Source organism: Vipera ursinii, assembly GCF_947247035.1.
Source record: "Vipera ursinii genome assembly, chromosome: 3".
Lineage (NCBI taxonomy): Eukaryota > Metazoa > Chordata > Lepidosauria > Squamata > Viperidae > Vipera > Vipera ursinii.
In genome coordinates, this window is record NC_139516.1 from 130,071,737 (window position 1) to 130,089,596 (window position 17,860).

The 17,860-nt window shown below is 37.2% G+C and overlaps 1 protein-coding gene across 1 annotated transcript in view; it reads left to right on the forward strand.

The window, feature by feature from the left end:
- Positions 1-17,860, forward strand: part of ANKH (ANKH inorganic pyrophosphate transport regulator) — a 112,247-nt gene that overhangs the window by 72,260 nt on the left and 22,127 nt on the right. Inside the window, exons 2-6 of the mRNA XM_083358366.1 lie at positions 3,548-3,764; positions 8,482-8,600; positions 9,579-9,662; positions 12,292-12,462; positions 13,712-13,846. Of these exons, the coding sequence (XP_083214492.1) occupies positions 3,548-3,764; positions 8,482-8,600; positions 9,579-9,662; positions 12,292-12,462; positions 13,712-13,846 (726 nt within the window). The remainder of the gene's footprint in view (positions 1-3,547; positions 3,765-8,481; positions 8,601-9,578; positions 9,663-12,291; positions 12,463-13,711; positions 13,847-17,860) is intronic.

A 17,860-nucleotide genomic window follows, 5' to 3' on the forward strand; every position in this document is an offset into this window, starting at 1 on the left:
GATTTTCATAAAGCTTTATTATTTTTGTTGTATACCCTGTGATTGAAGTTATATTACTGATGTGATCTAAATTATCTTGCAGTATCTGTATTTGAGTAAAATCTCTATTAATCATAAGAGTTCTTTTCTTGTTTTCATGAAGTCTATGTTCCTTGTAAGACTCCAAAATTTGTTTGAGTCTTAAAGGGGAATAATCTTTTCCCAAAGAGAGATCTGTGTTGGGCACATAAATAAATGTTTAGATAGGGATTTGAACAGCTACATTATATGGAGTGACATGAATCGTCCAAGTTTAATCTGGATGAGGTCGAGGAACTAACCCAGCTTTCCAGTGTTTGGGGAAAAACTGATTTTCTAGGGACTATACTAGTGAACATTTGACATATTTGATTTATTAGCTCTTTCTCCTTGGCTTTAAAAAAGGAAATGCTGAACCGGTCAGTCAAAACATTTGGTTTGTCTGGAGGAGTTAATTAAACTCAGCAACCAACATTCCGGTTAGATTTATTTTAGTAGCCACCCACTGGAAAACCAACTTTTGCATGGCATCATTACAATGTCAGACCTTCCATAATTTCTCCAGTGAACTATTCCTTCTTAGTGGAACAACTGAGCTGAGACATTATCTCATGATGAATGATTAGCGAAGACCTTCGAGAAATACACAACCACACAAGGTCAAGGTGCCATATAGCTGTACAATATGATTCCTGGCCATTCATTTATAATTGTTATAAGTCAAACTCAAAAATTTCTATTTATTTATGCTTCATGAATCAGGTACTAAAAATATGCCCTGCTCAGTTTCTGATGTTTATATATATATGAATGTTCACTTCGTTGACATGCTTTATATTCTAGTATTTAATAATTGCTGTCTATGAACACAGAGATTCCATTGTAGCTGTTGTGATCAATTTACCTTCTGAAACCTATACTCGCCAGGAATTTATATAGCTGTTTAAGCTGATGACCTATCTCCAAATTTTGTAGCAATGAATTTCAGAAGTTTAATTCTGTGCTGAATTGAAAAAGTGCTTATTCTGTATGTCTTACAACTTCTGAAGTGAATCGAATTATCCAAGTATGTGTTGCTTAATGTACCTTAAGTTGGGGAGGAGAATTACTGTATGTACCTCATAATTTACTCCACCTTTCCCCGTTAAGCAGTTTTCATCCCTAAATGCCCCGGAACATCATCAAGTAATAATCTTCCCTTCCCTTGGAAATACATTCTTGCTAAAGGTTTGCTCTTTCAGACTAATGTTTTGAAGCTCAGGGCAGCCAGAGGTGAAAGAAACACTTTCTACACGAAGGCTTCTGTGGTCATTATAGAGTCATAGCCAAATTAACACTTATTATTTACTTCCATTGCATCATGAGTTCCCCACCTCTCTACCATGTTACAGTATGACTCTTTGGCTGCAGCTGCTGGCAAAATACTATGTGAAGAGTCAGTCATTTTCTCTGGGTGCTTTGATGCTCTAAATCCTGTTCTTAAATCATTCTTTGATCTGGGCAGAGACCAAGAGTATTATGTCAGATGAATAGTGTCAGTTGCCAGCTTGCTAGTAATAAAATCACTTTCTTTCTATGCACTTTGACACTGAATCATATTTAGGGAAGGATGGAAAAGACTGTACTGCTCAAGTGTAGGTACGGTACATATACATGTACAAAGGAACTTCAAGAGTATTTTAGTACATGGAACAGGGAAATGGTCTTTAAATCTGTTTATCCTAAAACTCAGACAAACAGAAATTCAGCAGACAAATAGACAATAAAAGGGAGAGAAATGCTCCTCCGTGAACCCAGTGTTTTTGTTTTAAAGCAGGCAAGACAGAAGAAAAAAATAATATTTTTTTATGTGGGTGGGAACAAACAGTGCACTTGTGAATAAAAGGATACATTTTGCAGCCTCTGCGTCTTAGCAGAACTGAATGGTTTATATTTTGTTTGTTAAGATCATGTAGTGCATGAAATGGAATAAAGCAATATTAATAATGTATTTTCATTATTGAAACTCGGGAACTGGCATGCAAAATAAGTTTGCTTAATATATATGCTTAATATACAAAGCTTAGTCGATGTACATTCATTTTTCATGAACAGTTTAGAGCAGGAAAATTTAACTTATTTCTATGAATAGGTCAGTTTTGCTCATTTTATATGTTGATATATTTCCTTTTGGGGAAAGGGAAATCAAATTAGCTGAACAATGTTTGACCAAGAAATTGATCTGTTCATAATCATAATTGCAATATAGAAATACATCAATAACAATTTTTGAAATTAAAATGTCACTTAATGTCAGTCTCTGTAAGTAGATCAGACCAGAAAATTAACTCCAGAAGGAAATTAGAACTACACTTTCTTGATAGGCTGTAGTAACATTTTCTGCAAGGCTGACTGTGCTGTATCTCCTCTCCTTATATTCCATTGATTCGGGGAGGTGTTTACCTGAAGTGCTTTTCCAAATGTTACCTTGTTTTGCAAGGTTAAAGAATGCATCAACCTGCTTTGCCTATGTAACAGTTCCTTGCATATTTGCATCAAGGTCACATCTCTCATTGTCTGCAAAAAAAAAACCTGTCTTAATTTCAGAAGTTAAAACAGTGCAAACCAAGCCTAGAACCACATATAGAACCGTGGTGGTGAACCTATGGCACGTGTGCCACTCGTGGCATGCAGAGTCCTCTCTGTGGGCATGTGCGCCATCGCCCTAGGGCCTAGTTCTAGGCCTTCAGCTGGGTTTTATGAAACCTTTTCGCTTTAGACCTCCACTGCCATGTGCAAAAAAAAAGGGTCAATCAATCAATTTCAATTTCTCGGGGGAAAAAAAAGATCTCGCAAAGTTGGAATTGATTGATTGAGCTTTTTAGTCCCACCCAGTCTGCCATTACCACCACAGCCATGCCCACCCAATGGGCCATGCCCATCCAATTGGCCACAGCCACCCAATGGGCCACGCCCACGCAGCACACGATGATACAGAAGTGGGTTTTGGGTTGCAGTTTGGGCACTCGGTCTCTAAAAGGTTTGCCATCACTGGGGTATAACATACAAGGATATGTCTACTAGTTTCATAGTTCATAGACCTTATGTTCATATGTACCCGTTGTTATTCCCTCTTAAATACGTGGTTTATAGTTTTGATTAATGGTTTTGTCAGGCTTTGGGTGCTATCATGTTGCAGTGTATTCAACCTGCCTGCTAAAGTAAAGGTTCTAAGATCTCATGTGAGAACTCTTGAAATTTCATGAGGTTCCCTGTGAGATTTTGCCATATTCATGTGACTGAATTTTATGGTGTAAAAGAAAATAGGGTTACAAATGGAAGATAATGATTTTGAGGCTCATTTTTAAATTTCATGAATAAAATTAGAATTGCACAAAAATATTATGTGGGAACAGTCCCTTTTCTGAGCTATGCAAAATAATGCATATGTCTTTTTACTTTATTTGATTAAAAATTAGTAAACATGTTTAATAACATATTGCACATGTTAATTTATTCTCTTCCTTTCTATTTTCTTGTTCCTGTTTAGGCCTTGAATAGAGGAATTGCAGCTGTTAAGGAAGATGCTGTGGAAATGCTAGCCAGCTATGGCTTGGCATACTCCCTCATGAAGTTTTTCACTGGACCAATGAGTGATTTCAAAAATGTGGGTCTGGTTTTTGTCAACAGTAAAAGAGATAGAGCCAAAGCAGTTTTGTGCATGGTTGTAGCTGGTGCAGTGGCTGCAGTGTTTCATACCTTGATAGGTAAGTTTGCTTCACAGTTGTTATTGAAGTAGCATCTCTTCTCAAATGATTGGCTGACAAATAACTTCTTTTGTTCAGTTTTTTTAGTTATTTGTCCATTATAATTTTTCCAGAGCTAGAACTTCCCTCCCTGACTCTAGATTTTGATCAAAGCCAGGTCTCTTAGTAGAAGGCATCCTCATGTTGTCACCAATAACAAAATATAGGGATCTTGGGAGTCCTAGTGGACAATCATTTAAATATGAGCCAACAGTGTGCTGCGGCTGCCAAAAAAGTTAATACAGTGTTAGGCTGCATTAACAGAGGGATAGAATCAAGATCACGCGAAGTATTAATACCACTTTACAATGCTTTGGTAAGGCCACACTTGGAATACTGCATTCAGTTTTGGTCACCACGATGTAAAAAAGATGTTGAGACTCTAGAAAGAGGACAGAGAAGAGCAACAAGGATGATTAGGGGACTGGAGGCTAAAACATATAAGGAACAGTTGCTGGAATTGGGTATGTGTAGTTTAATGAAGAGAAGAGTGAGGGGTGACATGATAGCAGTGTTCCAATATCTCAGGGGCTGCCACCAAGAAGAGGGAGTCAAGCTATTCTCCAGAGTGCCTGAAGGCAGGACAAGAAGCAACGGATGGAAACTAATCAAGGAGAGAAGCAACCTAGAACTAAGTAGAAATTTCCTGACAGAACAATTAATTAGTGGAACAACCTGCCTCCAGAAGTTGTGAATGCTCCAAAACTGGAAGTTTTTAAGAAGAGACTGGACAACCATTTGTCTGAAATGGTATAGGGTTTCCTGCCTGAGCTGGGGGTTGGACTAGATGACCTTCAAGGTCCCTTCTAACTTTATTCTTATTATAAATATCTTATTTGGGTTCCACATTTGTTCTTAACCCTTATTTCTGACTGGTTATTCAAACAATATTGAAGTAGAAGTATTGAAAAGCTTAGTGATGTTTTGGCATAGAGTAAGCACTAACTAAAATTCTTACAGCAATGGGTTTTTCTATCTCCACAGTCTATTGTAATCTTCATTTTGTAATAATAGTTAATGTATGGGTAGAGGGAAGTCAGAAGAGATACAGATGGAGTGCATAAAAACGGGCATTAAGCTATTGAAATGAAGGGGCTCCAGTATTCATTATTGATGCTGCTAAGTATCATAGAGGATATGATACTCAGCAGATACTCTCTCTTTTTGTTCACATTTTGCAGTAGCATTTATTCATCTGAAACCATTTTAGACCCTTTTAAGGTAAGGCAAAACCTCAAGGTCACTGACAGGTTTAAGAAATTAAAAACAAAACTAACTAAAACATCAACAATTAAACATAAAAGATAAAACCGGGCATCCGTGCTATATAAGTGATAACATTCTTAGCCATGTCATGCTTTTCCTCAAATTATATTAGTTTGATAAGATTAACTGATGAAGCATTGAGGTGGTGTGCCACTTTTGATGTGGTAGCTTTCCTCATGCTAGTATGAAATCATTGTTTTTCAAAACTGTAAATGCCAACGGTTAGAGAATGTAATCAGAAACGTGGGGATATTTGTCAGTATAAATGCAGTACTCAGTTCCTTGATAAGATCTTTGAAAGCAAATAATATTTTGAACATTGAAAGCAGAGAAAATTGGTCCCCTGGGTTCAGTGTAATTTTCTGACTTAACCCTGGATCTCTTTTTGTTTCATAAGTATGTTTATTAGAAGAATAACAAAAAGCTTTTAAGAACACTAATAGCTTAGACTAGGGGTCCCAATCCCCAGTACCAATCCATGGCCTGTTAAGGAACCGGACCGCAGAGCTGCAGGTGAGTGGTGGCAAATGAGTAAAACTGAAACCATCCCCCCCCACACAAACACCAGTCTGTGGGGAAAATTTCTTCTGCAAAATCAATCCCTGGAGCCAAAAATGTTGGGGACCACGAGCTTAGAGGATAACAGCTTTTTGAAACATTACAGTTATACAGCTTATCCATTAAATCAGCAATCCCCAACCTTTCTGTCTCCGTGGACTGGCAGTGGTGGTGGCGGTGGGGGGATGGTTTCACGTGTATAATCTAGATCCTGCACAGGTACAAATGAAGCTTCATGCACTTGCCCGCCCCTTGGGCGGCGCATTCTCAGCAGACGGTGGATCGGGGACCCATTCACTAAATCTTATGCATATATTTCGGTCCTGTTTCGATATAAAAAAATATTTGCCCTAGCTCCCAAGAGGACAATTAGGGAACTAAGATAGGACAATATTATCTTTCAGCAACTCTGGAAGATGAGATGGATGAGAAGAGACAGGGAGAAGAGAGAATAAGCTAAGTAAAAATAAGTGAAGAACACACATCAGTTGACTAGCATCCTGAATTAGGAGTGAGGACTGAACATTTATGGAAAGTTACAATGGTGACTCATTCTGAGACAGAATTGATGGCAAAACAAGATGGAGGGGTGGTAGAAAAGAAGATTCCAAGCAAGAAAAGTATCCAGTGTCTTATCATGAGTAAATACACCAGTGCCATAAAAAACAGAATAGAAACGCAAGTTAAGATATGCAAAAAAAAATGGTAAGTGAACACCTGTCCAGCCTAGACGAGTTCAAATCACCAGGACCAGATGGATTACACCCCAAAGTTCTCAAGGAACTGGCAGACGTGATCTCAGAACCACTAAACTATATTTTGCAAAGATCCTGGAGCACTGGGGAACTACCAGAGGACTGGAAGAGAGCTGATGTAGTTCCCATCTTCAAAAAAAGGAAAACAATAGATCCAGGAAACTACAGACCTATCAGCCTGACCTCAATACCTGGGAAGATTCTGGAAAAGTTAATCAAACAACAAATCAGCGAACACCCTGATGCAAACAAAGTCATCACTAAAAGTCAACTTGGGTTTGTCAAAAACAGATCATGCCAGACAAATCTTATTACATTCTTGGACCAAGTGACAAAATTAGTGGACCAGAGGAATGCTGTGGATATAATTTACTTGGACTTCAGTAAGGCATTTGATAAAGTAGATCACAACCTACTACTTGATAAGATAGAAAAAATGTGGGTTAGACAGCATCACCACCAGATGGATTCCTATCTGGCTGACAGGCCGTACTCAGCGTGTGGTCCTCAATGGAACTGCATCTACATGGAAGGAAGTATGTAGTGGGGTGCCCCAGGGCTCTGTTCTTGGCCCAGTGCTCTTCAATATCTTCATTAACGATTTGGATGAGGGGATAGATGGGGAACTCATCAAATTTGCAGATGACACCAAGCTGGCAGTAATAGCCAATACTCCAGAAGATAGGCTTAAAATACAGGAGGATCTGGACAGACTCGAACACTAGGCGCTATCTAACAAAATGAAATTCAATGGTGAAAAAAGTAAGGTTCTACATTTAGGCAGGAAAAATCAAATGCACAGGTATAGTATAGGTGGTACCTTGCTCAATAGTAGTAATTGTGAGAGGGATCTCGGAGTCCTAGTAGACAATCACTTAAATATGAGCCAGCAGTGTGCTGTAGCTGCCAAAAAAGCCAACACAGTGCTAGGCTGCATTAACAGAGGGATAGAATCAAGATCAAGTGAAGTACTAATACCACTTTACAATGCTTTGGTAAGGCCACACCTGGAATACTGCATCCAGTTTTGGTCACCACGATGTAAAAAAGATGTCGAGACTCTAGAAAGGGTACAGAGAAGAGCAACAAAGATGATTTAGGGACTGGAGGCTAAAACATATAAGGAACGGTTGCTGGAATTGGGTATGTGTAGTTTAACGAAGAGAAGAGTGAGGGGTTCCAATATCTCAGGGGCTGCCACAGAGAAGAGGGAGTCAAGCTATTCTCCAAAGCACCTGAAAGCAGGACAAGAAGCAACGGATGGAAACTAGTCAAGGAGAGAAGCAACCTAGAACTAAGGAGAAACTTCCTGACAGTTAGAACAATTAACCAGTGGAACAACCTGCCTCCAGAAGTGGTGAATGCTCCAACACTGGAGGTTTTTAAGAAGAGACTGGACAGCCATTTGCCTGAAATGGTATAGGGTTTCCTGCCTGAGCAGGGGGTTGGACTAAATGACCTCCATGGTCCCTTCCAACTTCTTCTTCTTCTTCTTCTTCTTCTTCTTCTTCTTCTTCTTCTTCTTCTTCTTCTTCTTCTTCTTCTTCTTATTATTATTATTATTATTATTATTATTATTATTATTATTATTATTATTATTATTATTATTATTATTATTATTATTGGAATCAAAATAGGTTTACTCTGATTTATCTGGTAGCAGCTAGTGTATTCTAAAGCAATTGGCTTAAATAAGCTCCTTGTGTATCATTAGTACAGTGTTTCTAAATAATCACTTGTGATATTTTATTTTCTTTTAATCAAGAGCCTTTATAGTATAATACGCAATTGTACTAAAGAAAAGAGCATAAACTACTTCATTCGACTCTCATTTTCCTTCAGTCAGTTGCAATTCCTGGAAGAAAAAACTGCTGCTGCCGCCTTATTTGTGTGTGGGGGGGTGGGACTCTATTTTAATACACTTTGGCAACCTATTAAGCAATGAAATTTTGTTCATAAAAACTGTCAGCATTTCCAGTGGAAAAGAACTATTTTCATCCTAAAATACTGATGTGTTGAATTATCACTGCTATAGCTACTTATTATTGTTATTCAGTAGTATTCCTGTTGCTACTATTGTTATTGTTATTATTCTGCAGCATACAGTGATCTGGGATACTACATCATTAACAAGTTGCATCATGTTGATGATTCTGTGGGAAGTAAAACACGCAAGGCCTTCCTTTATCTTGCAGCTTTTCCTTTCATGGATGCCATGGTGAGTCTGCAAAAAACGATTGCCATTCTTGCTCTTGGAGATCTTTTAAAAGAGTTAGCAGGGTTGTTGTTTGGGTTTTTTTACTCAGTTGTGGTTTGTTTAGCTTCTGTAGTATGTTCCACGAAATTAAATTTGTTCTACTTGCCTTTTTTTTTAGTACAATCTCAGCCTCTTCAAAGACTTGTATAAAGCCTTTTTTTAACAAAGAAAAACGCCTCGCTATCTCTTTTATTTCACATGTAATTATTACATAAACCCTTTTTTTAATGGACTTTACTTGAGTGGGCTTCAGACACGGAGATCAAAATCTGTTCCCTGTAGGTGTCTGCATATGTAAAATTCTGTTTGAATTTAACAGACATTCTGCTTTAACAGGCACTGTTTACATTCACAGTCCAGTCAGTTGAAGGTTTACTGTAATTTTTAGAAGTTAACTCTCTCCAGTTACTCTGGTCTCATTCTTTGACTGTAATTCAACAGATGTCCACTCTCCCAGTCAGTTTAAGGAGTTAGCTTATGTCCCAAACAAGTAATTGATTGAATACATGATGTTATACATAACTTGATACTAATGCTTAAAATATGTCTTTATCCGTAGTTCATTTTGTAATTGACTTATTTGTATGCTTTTGGAAACTGCCACAATCTTTTCTAACCATCCATCCCCAGATGATGATGTGTAACCTTTGTAATTCCTGACTAGTGATTATGCTAGAGAGGATATAGACATCATAACCAAACATCTGGAGTTCAAGGCTATACAATATTGTCCTGCCACAGTGCATTATGATTAGAAAGTACATTTTTCCATACACAACAGAATGAGATTCATACCTTGATGAGCAGAGAAAGAAATGATGGCTTTTAGTGTTCCAGAACCCTTCCAGCAAATGTTGTGGTTGTGAAATTTATTTTACTGTTATTCCAGAGTTTAAAGTCATCCCAACTGATGATCTATTTTTCCTTCGTTTTTGTCAGGCTTGGACACATGCAGGCATTCTTTTGAAACACAAATACAGCTTTCTGGTTGGATGTGCCTCCATTTCAGATGTCATTGCTCAGGTAAGAATTTGTTCAATTTACAATTAGTTCTGCTTTGGGAAATGTCCAGTTAAACGAATACCATTTCCCTGCTGGAAAAAGTCTTTGTTAATTTATATGTTTGAACATGCTTGAATTCATGCTGAGGTTTCTGGGCTGCCAATACCTAGACATTGGAAATAAGAAGTTAATATTAAAAAAGAAAAAAAAACCTTCTCAACCTTAAGGGTGATCTGTGTCTTCCTCAATCTCCAGTTTCTCATAATCCTTCTTCCTGTTGGTGCTGTCATTTGGCACTGCTACATCTGTCAGGGACTAGATACACACTCACACACACCCTCACACACATTCATACATACATACTTACATATACACATTACATACATGATGTTATTGACTTTTGTGTTTATTATCAGCATCTATATTATAGTGTAATGTTATAATTATACTGTTGTTGCTTAGCTCTTTTTTGTTTGTGTCATAATAGCCACTAATGACTCATCTAACTGTTAGATGGTGCTGAAATGGATGCCATTAAATATACTTGCGACTGTATTTAAACTAATACTATAATTCAGTCTTTATTTTTTCCTCCTGTTCTCTCAGACTCAGACTAATCACACAATCATTTTTGGATCGGAAAGACAACCTAGAGAAATTTTCTCTGGTTTCAATCGCACCACAGTTTTGTGGCAAAAACCTACAAATTACCACATCCTGAGTATGGATTGCCTCAAATTTTCTGTTTTTAACAATTGATCTTTGGTGCACTTCATTTTTGTTTCTTGCTCAGCAATCCTATTTAACAGGTTTTCTGTCCTTAACGTGGTCTTACAGCTCAGTTAATGCTTCCATGCATACTAAACAACATATAAAACTAATTGGAAGGGAATGTAACAGACTGCAGTATATTTCTTTAAATATTCTATTAAATTGTAATCACTCTCGTTAAAAACATTAATTCAATAATTCATTAATTAGCCCACATGGATGTTATTTTTTTTTCTCTTTGGAGATATATAGAATGCATCAAGATTCACATGCATTAGCTGTGAATTGCAAAATTTTCTCAAGAGAATCATCCAAGCACTTTATTGGTTATATTTATTTGAAGAGTTGCTCTTTGCAATTAAAATAATTATACTAAAAATAAAAAGAAAGCTATCAGATGGAAAGGCAAGGCACATTGATTATTCTAGTTCCATTCTTTAGCTTTTAAACACAGTTGCTAAAACTACTGGGGAAACAATTAACTGTAGTTTTCATCTCTTATTTGTATAATATGCTATATTTTTACTTCCCTGAAAAATACATGAGAATCCTGTGAAATAGGGAGAAAATAATCAGAATTATCTTGACTCACACAGATAAGCAGAATACTACAAAATGAACCAACAATTTGGGTTTAAACTAACGCTTTGTGTAAAAATATGTGCTCTGTTATAATATATTGCATCTATTCTGGTTTCTCTACATATCATATAAAACCCAATATATCTTTTAAACATCAATATATTGTAGTCTTAATGAAATCATTAATTCATTTAATTAAGCAGATCATTCAGCCATTCATCAGCAACATTGGGATAGCCAGTCGTGCAGAAATGTTGCAAAGATTGTTGAGCTAAACTTTCAATCAGATTGCATTGTTATTTAAAACTTTCCTGTTCTTGACAGTTATCTCACATTCTATGTTTTCAAGTATCCTTAATAACTTTAATCCTTAATAAATTGGTAAGAGGAAGTAGATGAGATCTACATCAATGCAACTGTTTCCTTTCTTTCTCTCTTGTCCCGCCTCCAATTATTGTTTGTTCTTATTTCACCAGCACCATATTTTTCCCCTCCATATTGTTCAGGACTTTTTTTAAAAAAAAAATCAGTTATTTAAAATGTAGATAATCCTCCACTTACGTCTACAGTTGGAGCCAGAACTTTCTTTGCTAAGAAAGGCAGTTGTTAAATTAGTTGTCCCCCAATTTAACAATCTTTTTTGCCATGGTTGTTAAACAAATCGGTGCAATTGTTTAGTGAATCACACAGTCATTAAGCTTATCCAGCTTCCTCCATTGACTTGGCTTGTCTGAAACCATGGGAAAGTCGCAAATGGCAAGCACACAATCCCGGGATGCGCCAACTGTTGTAAATACATGCCGGTTGCCAAGCATTTGAATTTTGATCATATGATTGTGGGGATGCCACAACAGTTATAAGCGCAAAGATCATTATTTTTGTCATTTTTCCCCAGTGCCATTACCTGTAATTTCAAATTCATTTCTCCCAGTGTGTGCATGCCTACAGCTTCTTGATGGAACTCTTAGCCATGTCTTCTTTAATAAAATGTTGAGTACAGTTGAGAAGGTGGGGAGATCTTCTCTGATTTTCAGATACATCTATATAATACAAAGGAGCAATTTCTCAAATTAATGGGGTATGCATGTAATAGGAATCAATCACTAAGTTCTGCTCTTTGATATTTCTTGTAAAAGTGAAAAGCCAGTATGTACTACCTGTCTTTAGCAATTTCAGAGGATATGTTCCTGAACAATAATGAAGACATATCTTATGCTCAGAAAATGATGCCCTGACTTAGCCTTCTGACAGTCTTAGGTGTTCCTAATTAATCTTCCTCTCTTTTTTTTCTGGATAGGTGGTTTTTGTGGCTATTTTACTGCACAGTCACTTGGAATGCCGAGAGCCCCTTCTCATCCCAATCCTCTCTTTGTACATGGGGGCACTCGTCCGATGTACCACGTTATGCCTGGGTTACTACAGAAACATTCATGATACAATTCCTGATCATAGCGGGCCAGAGATGGGAGTAAGTTTGGATACATTAATATCTTAACTGTATAATTGCATCCAATACGTCCATTTTTATTATAAGGTTATAGTTCAAACTCCTATAATGCTACTTTAGATATTTTGTGTGTGTGTGTGTGTGTTTGTGTGTGTGTGTGTGTGTGTGTGTGAGTAAATTTTTTTGGCTTGCTAACTAAGAATAAAGGGAGACCGATATGATCATTTCAAACTTATTTGTTCTCATCAGTCAGCCATACCCTTCTGAGATCCGAACCTTTTGTGTGTGTGTGTGTGTGTGTGTGTGTGTGTGTGTGTGTGTGCATCAGAGATTAAGGACTGTAATGTTGATTTTTTAACAAAAAAAAGAGAGAGAGAGAGAGAGAGAGAAAAAACCTCTAGTATTTCCTGTTAGCTACTAAACACCTGGATTGCAAGGAGGCTTTTAAAAAGATACCGGTATTCCTTAAATTTAATTGGTATTTTGCTATTTCATAGGTTTGAAAAACGTAATGAGAAAAATATTCCAGTGTAAATATATATATATAGTAATATTAAGAGATCAATTATATTTTGAAATTTTCTTATAAAGATGCCTGTGGGCTTTCGCTGAGTTGAGTACAAAACTCCTACAGTTACATACCAATAGCTAGGCAATAAAATATACTGGCTTCAGTGTAACTTATTCTTTTTTAGTTTCAGCAGCATATGTCAAGCTTGGTGTAAATAATGCCACTTGATCATTCCATAGCATTGCTTCTTCTCCTACATAACTCTAAAACCAAAGTATTTCTTGTGATCCTGTTTCCTGTTTCTCATTCTTATTTGTATCGATACTAAGAAACAGAGACAATCAGCATCAAGCTGAGGAAATAAGCATAGAACTAAAATGCAAAATCAATAGTGGGACAGTGAAAGTCATTAATCTTCCAGGATGCTTCTTTGGCAGAAAAATGTTTGAGAAGAACTATTTTTAAAAATATCACATTGCATAATTCTGTAGCTAAAGTACAATTATTTTAAGCAAATTCTTAAATACTTCTCTTATGAATTGAACACCCAGGACAGTAATATTCCTGGATTTCATAGACAATATTTTTAAGAATCTGTAGTTCTTTTTTTATTTATATCTTAGGAGCTTTTTAATACTACTTCTCACCTCTTATCTTTGAAACATTCTGAGATTTGTAAAATAATTTCTTTAGCTCCTCTATTGGCTGTGCTCTGGTTTTGTGATTTAACAACACTGACTTTTCTCATTTTATCTGCAGGGAGATGCTACAATAAGAAAGATGCTAGGTTTCTGGTGGCCTTTGGCATTAATTTTGGCCACTCAGAGAATCAGTAGGCCTATTGTGAACCTCTTTGTATCCCGTGATCTTGGTGGCAGTTCGGCAGCCACAGAGGTATGAGTCCAATTTGCTTTGATTTTCTAATATTTGTTCAGAATAGCAGATCTATATACAGAGAACTTAGATCTGTCCTCACAAAACAGCTGTGTTTTCTCCCAGTCCTTTAAAAACTCATTGTGTCAAGCTATTGAAGATTTATTGTTACTGGCTCTGAGATGTATTGTATTTATTTCCTGCAATTCCTAACCACCATGGCTTGACTTGCTTTTCTTGTTCCTGACAGTGCTAGGATCCCTGAAAGACTTTCCAATCAAAATTGTCATTTTAACTAAATTTGCGCTTTCCAGATTTGCTGGGTGATTTTGACTCAGTAAATTCAACTAGCTACTAGTTCCTTTTGACTTAATGAAGAGGGATGCACAGCATTTATATTTTTTTTGTTCAAATTGAAGGGTTACACTCGGTCTTTGCAGGTGGGCTCTGTTCCCAAAAGTGTGTGACCAAAGAAATAGATGGAGATTTTAAAAAAAAAGACAACTACACTGGATTTATTGTATAAACCTGAAAGGAAGAGTATGTACACTGCTCAAAAAATAAAGGGAACACTTAAACAACACAATGTACTGTATTTAATAGTAGAATGTCTTATCTTGTGTTCCCTTTATTTTTTTGAGCAGTATATTTTTCCCAAATAATTTTAGTGGAGTTTCTTGCCTTGACTTGTGAGCAATACAGGAGCTACCCTTTTTTCTGTCTATTCTTCCTTTTTCAGAGGAGATCTTAGATTAAGAATCTTCTTCCTTGTGCGTAAATACAGTAACTTACATTTATATTTAAATTTAAAATTATTGCTGAAACACATATTTATTACCTATAAAAGACTTTTCAAAAATACAGTAATTTTCCTCTTTTGTCATTAAAAATTCCAATTGGTTAACAACTTTTGAGAAGTTGTGGGGGTCATGTCCAAGGTTCATGTTCAAGGAGGGCACCCTGTAAGATTCCCAGTTCCAACCTCGGAAGTTTTCAGCTAAATCGTGGTACAGGAAGTTCTTGGTTAACGACCACTCATTCAGCAACTCTTCAAAGTTACTGTGGTGCTATACGACCAGTCCTTGAAGTTCCAGTCAACCCTATGGTTATATCATCGCGATTGCAATCTGGGTGCTTGGCAACAGGCTTGCACTTATGACAGTTGCAGCATCCCATGATCCTGTAATCACAATCTGTGACCTTCCCTGCTGGCTTTCCCCAAGCAAAATCAGTGAGGAAGCTGGAAGGGAAGGTTGCAAGTTGGTCATATAAGTCTAACCCCACTCGTGCACCCTCCCCAGCCCCTCTGCACTCAGGTTGCATGTCATTAACCATAAACACCTTCCCCGGACGTTCACACATCATTTTCCACCTGGCAGCAGCCATCCCAAGCCACACCATACTCATGTCGTGCCTCCCCCCCCGCCCCCGACCATCCACACACCCTGAGCATCACTGACTTTGTGCTGCACCATCCTAGCCACCCACACCCTCTACCCAACTATTGGTGCACATATCCTCCACCCTGCAGCAGCCACCCCAAGCCCTGCCACACTCGCGCTGCGCCACCCCAACTATCTGCACATCCCCTCCCTTTCCCACCCAACAGTAGCCACTTAACCTGCCTACTGGCCTGCTTTTGAGACACCTGCGACTTAGAAATTTCCTATTTGCTTCCCACTTTTGATTGTTGGAAACTGTGAGGAGGTGCTCATTTAAAAGCAGCAGTGGCGACTGAAAAGATTACCATGGCTAAAAGGGCAGTCATGTGACATCATGCTTTCTGATCATATCACTTAGTGACAGAAATCCCAGTCTCCACTGCTGTTACAATTCAAAGACTACCCGTAGAGAATAACTGCTTTTAATGGACCAGATTGCTCAGTGTTGAAACACATCTTCTGCAAATTAAGGAACACAGTTTAAGAGAAGACTAATAGTTGGAATCACATCTACTGTAGCAATTAATGACAGCTTGAGCATATTTAATCAGCTGGCTTCTGGTCTTTGTATGTAAAATATACCCAATTAAGTAGAACACTTTCAAATGTACTTTTTCTCTAATGGTAACTAGCTTTCACATGGCAAATCTAATATATATATATATATATATATATATATATATATATATATATATATATATATATATATATATATATATATATATATATATATAGAGAGAGAGAGAGAGAGAGAGAGAGAGAGAGAGAGAGAGAGAGAGGAGGGAGGGAGGGAGGGAGGGAGGGAGGGAGGGAGAGGGAGATGATGGATAGGATTCCGTCGAAACGTTGCTCCCACACCTTCAACTCTACGCGGGGAAAAACCTGAATGACCAAAGATCCACATCTATATCTATCTATCTATCTATCTATCTATCTATCTATCTATCTATCTATCTATCTATCTATCTATCTATCTATCTATATATCACACACCAGGGAAGAATACAATATTTAAATTTCCAGTGAAGGGTTAAATCCAGTATGTGACTCTACAATCATACAGAGTAACAAGAAATTATACAAGGCTCTGAATCAACCTGGTTTTCTTAGCTGCCAAATTCTGAGACTGCTTCCTATGAGTGGAACTGCTTCAGTTACGTTACGATCCCATATAGAACAATGTGCATGTTGATTTCTTAACCAGATGAGGAATTGAATCAGACTCTTTTTATTACTATCCTCTACCAGTTCCTGGGGACAGTGCCATATGATCAGCTTCATGTAGGAAACAGTACATGTGCTTTAAATTTCATTACAGTACTCCGCAATTTTAGATTCTTTTATCAATTTATATTATAATCACATTACTTTGAATTCTGTTACATATTACTACAAAGGTGAAAGTGCTTATGGTTGCATGAAATATTGCTTGGACATTTGTATATCAAGGGCTACAAAAGTTGGTATAGAGACAGGTACCTGCTCAGATGCTTAGAATTCTGCCCCACTACAAAGTCACTCACATCTATAGAATCGGTATAAATGCACAACCCTTATTCTAGCATGATAGCTAATATAATTCTGTTTCATGGAAATGAAGACCTTTGAGGTTTTATGTAATATACTTGTATTCAAAGTAATGTAAAGAAGTGAAATATGGAACTGAGTTATTCAGCATGTACTTAATTGAACAATTAACTTTTACTGAGCACAAGTTGTGTGATTAATACTTTAAACCATCCATTTGGACATGCTTTCCCTTGTGAAGGCAAAGAATGCCTTTAAACATTCTCTTGTTGAAATGTGTCTCATCTTGTCAGCTGATAACTGACTTCATTGGTGTCTATTGTTCATGTGTTTGTTCTGTTGCTTTCTGTTTCTGAAAACATCATTGCTAAAAGAGAAAGCACTGGAAGCACTAACCGTTTGCAAAATCCTGGCACACAGGCAGAGTGTGCTGCAAATTTCAGCTTATGAATGTGGCTGGATCTACTTGACAAGTGCTTTATATCTCTTATCTTGGGCCCAGTTGAATTTTGATGCTTTTGAACTAACCATGGCTAGACAATGAGACACAAGTTGCAAGCTCAGATAACTACTTCCGTTTTCTTGCATGCAAAGCGCTCTTCAAATATTTGAAAAATGAAGTGCTCTATTGCTCCAGAATACACAGATCCCAGGAATTATGACTGAATATCAGAAAAAAGCCCCCATAATGGCAAAAAGCTAGCTGAATGTGCACTTGTTTAGCCAAGAGAGGTGGTAGACTTCTCTTCACTGGCTGTGTTCCAAGCAGAATTGACAGAGATTTTTTTAGTTTAGATTTCTGTACCAAGCAGAGAGTTTGACTTGAAGGCCCTAAGCGTTTCCTTGCAATTCTATGAAATTCATTTCCCCTTTTCAAATGTAGCACTGTAATTGCTTAAATAAGCATGCTGTGTATCACAATGTTTTTTACACTCATGAAAGTGCTTCCTAGCGAAGTGTGCCATTACAGTACTGTGCCAAGAATAGTTTAATTGGCAACGCTGCCTTAGAATTTATTTTTAAGCTGTAAGATTATATTGTTATTGTTTTCTTAAATGATTTTTCT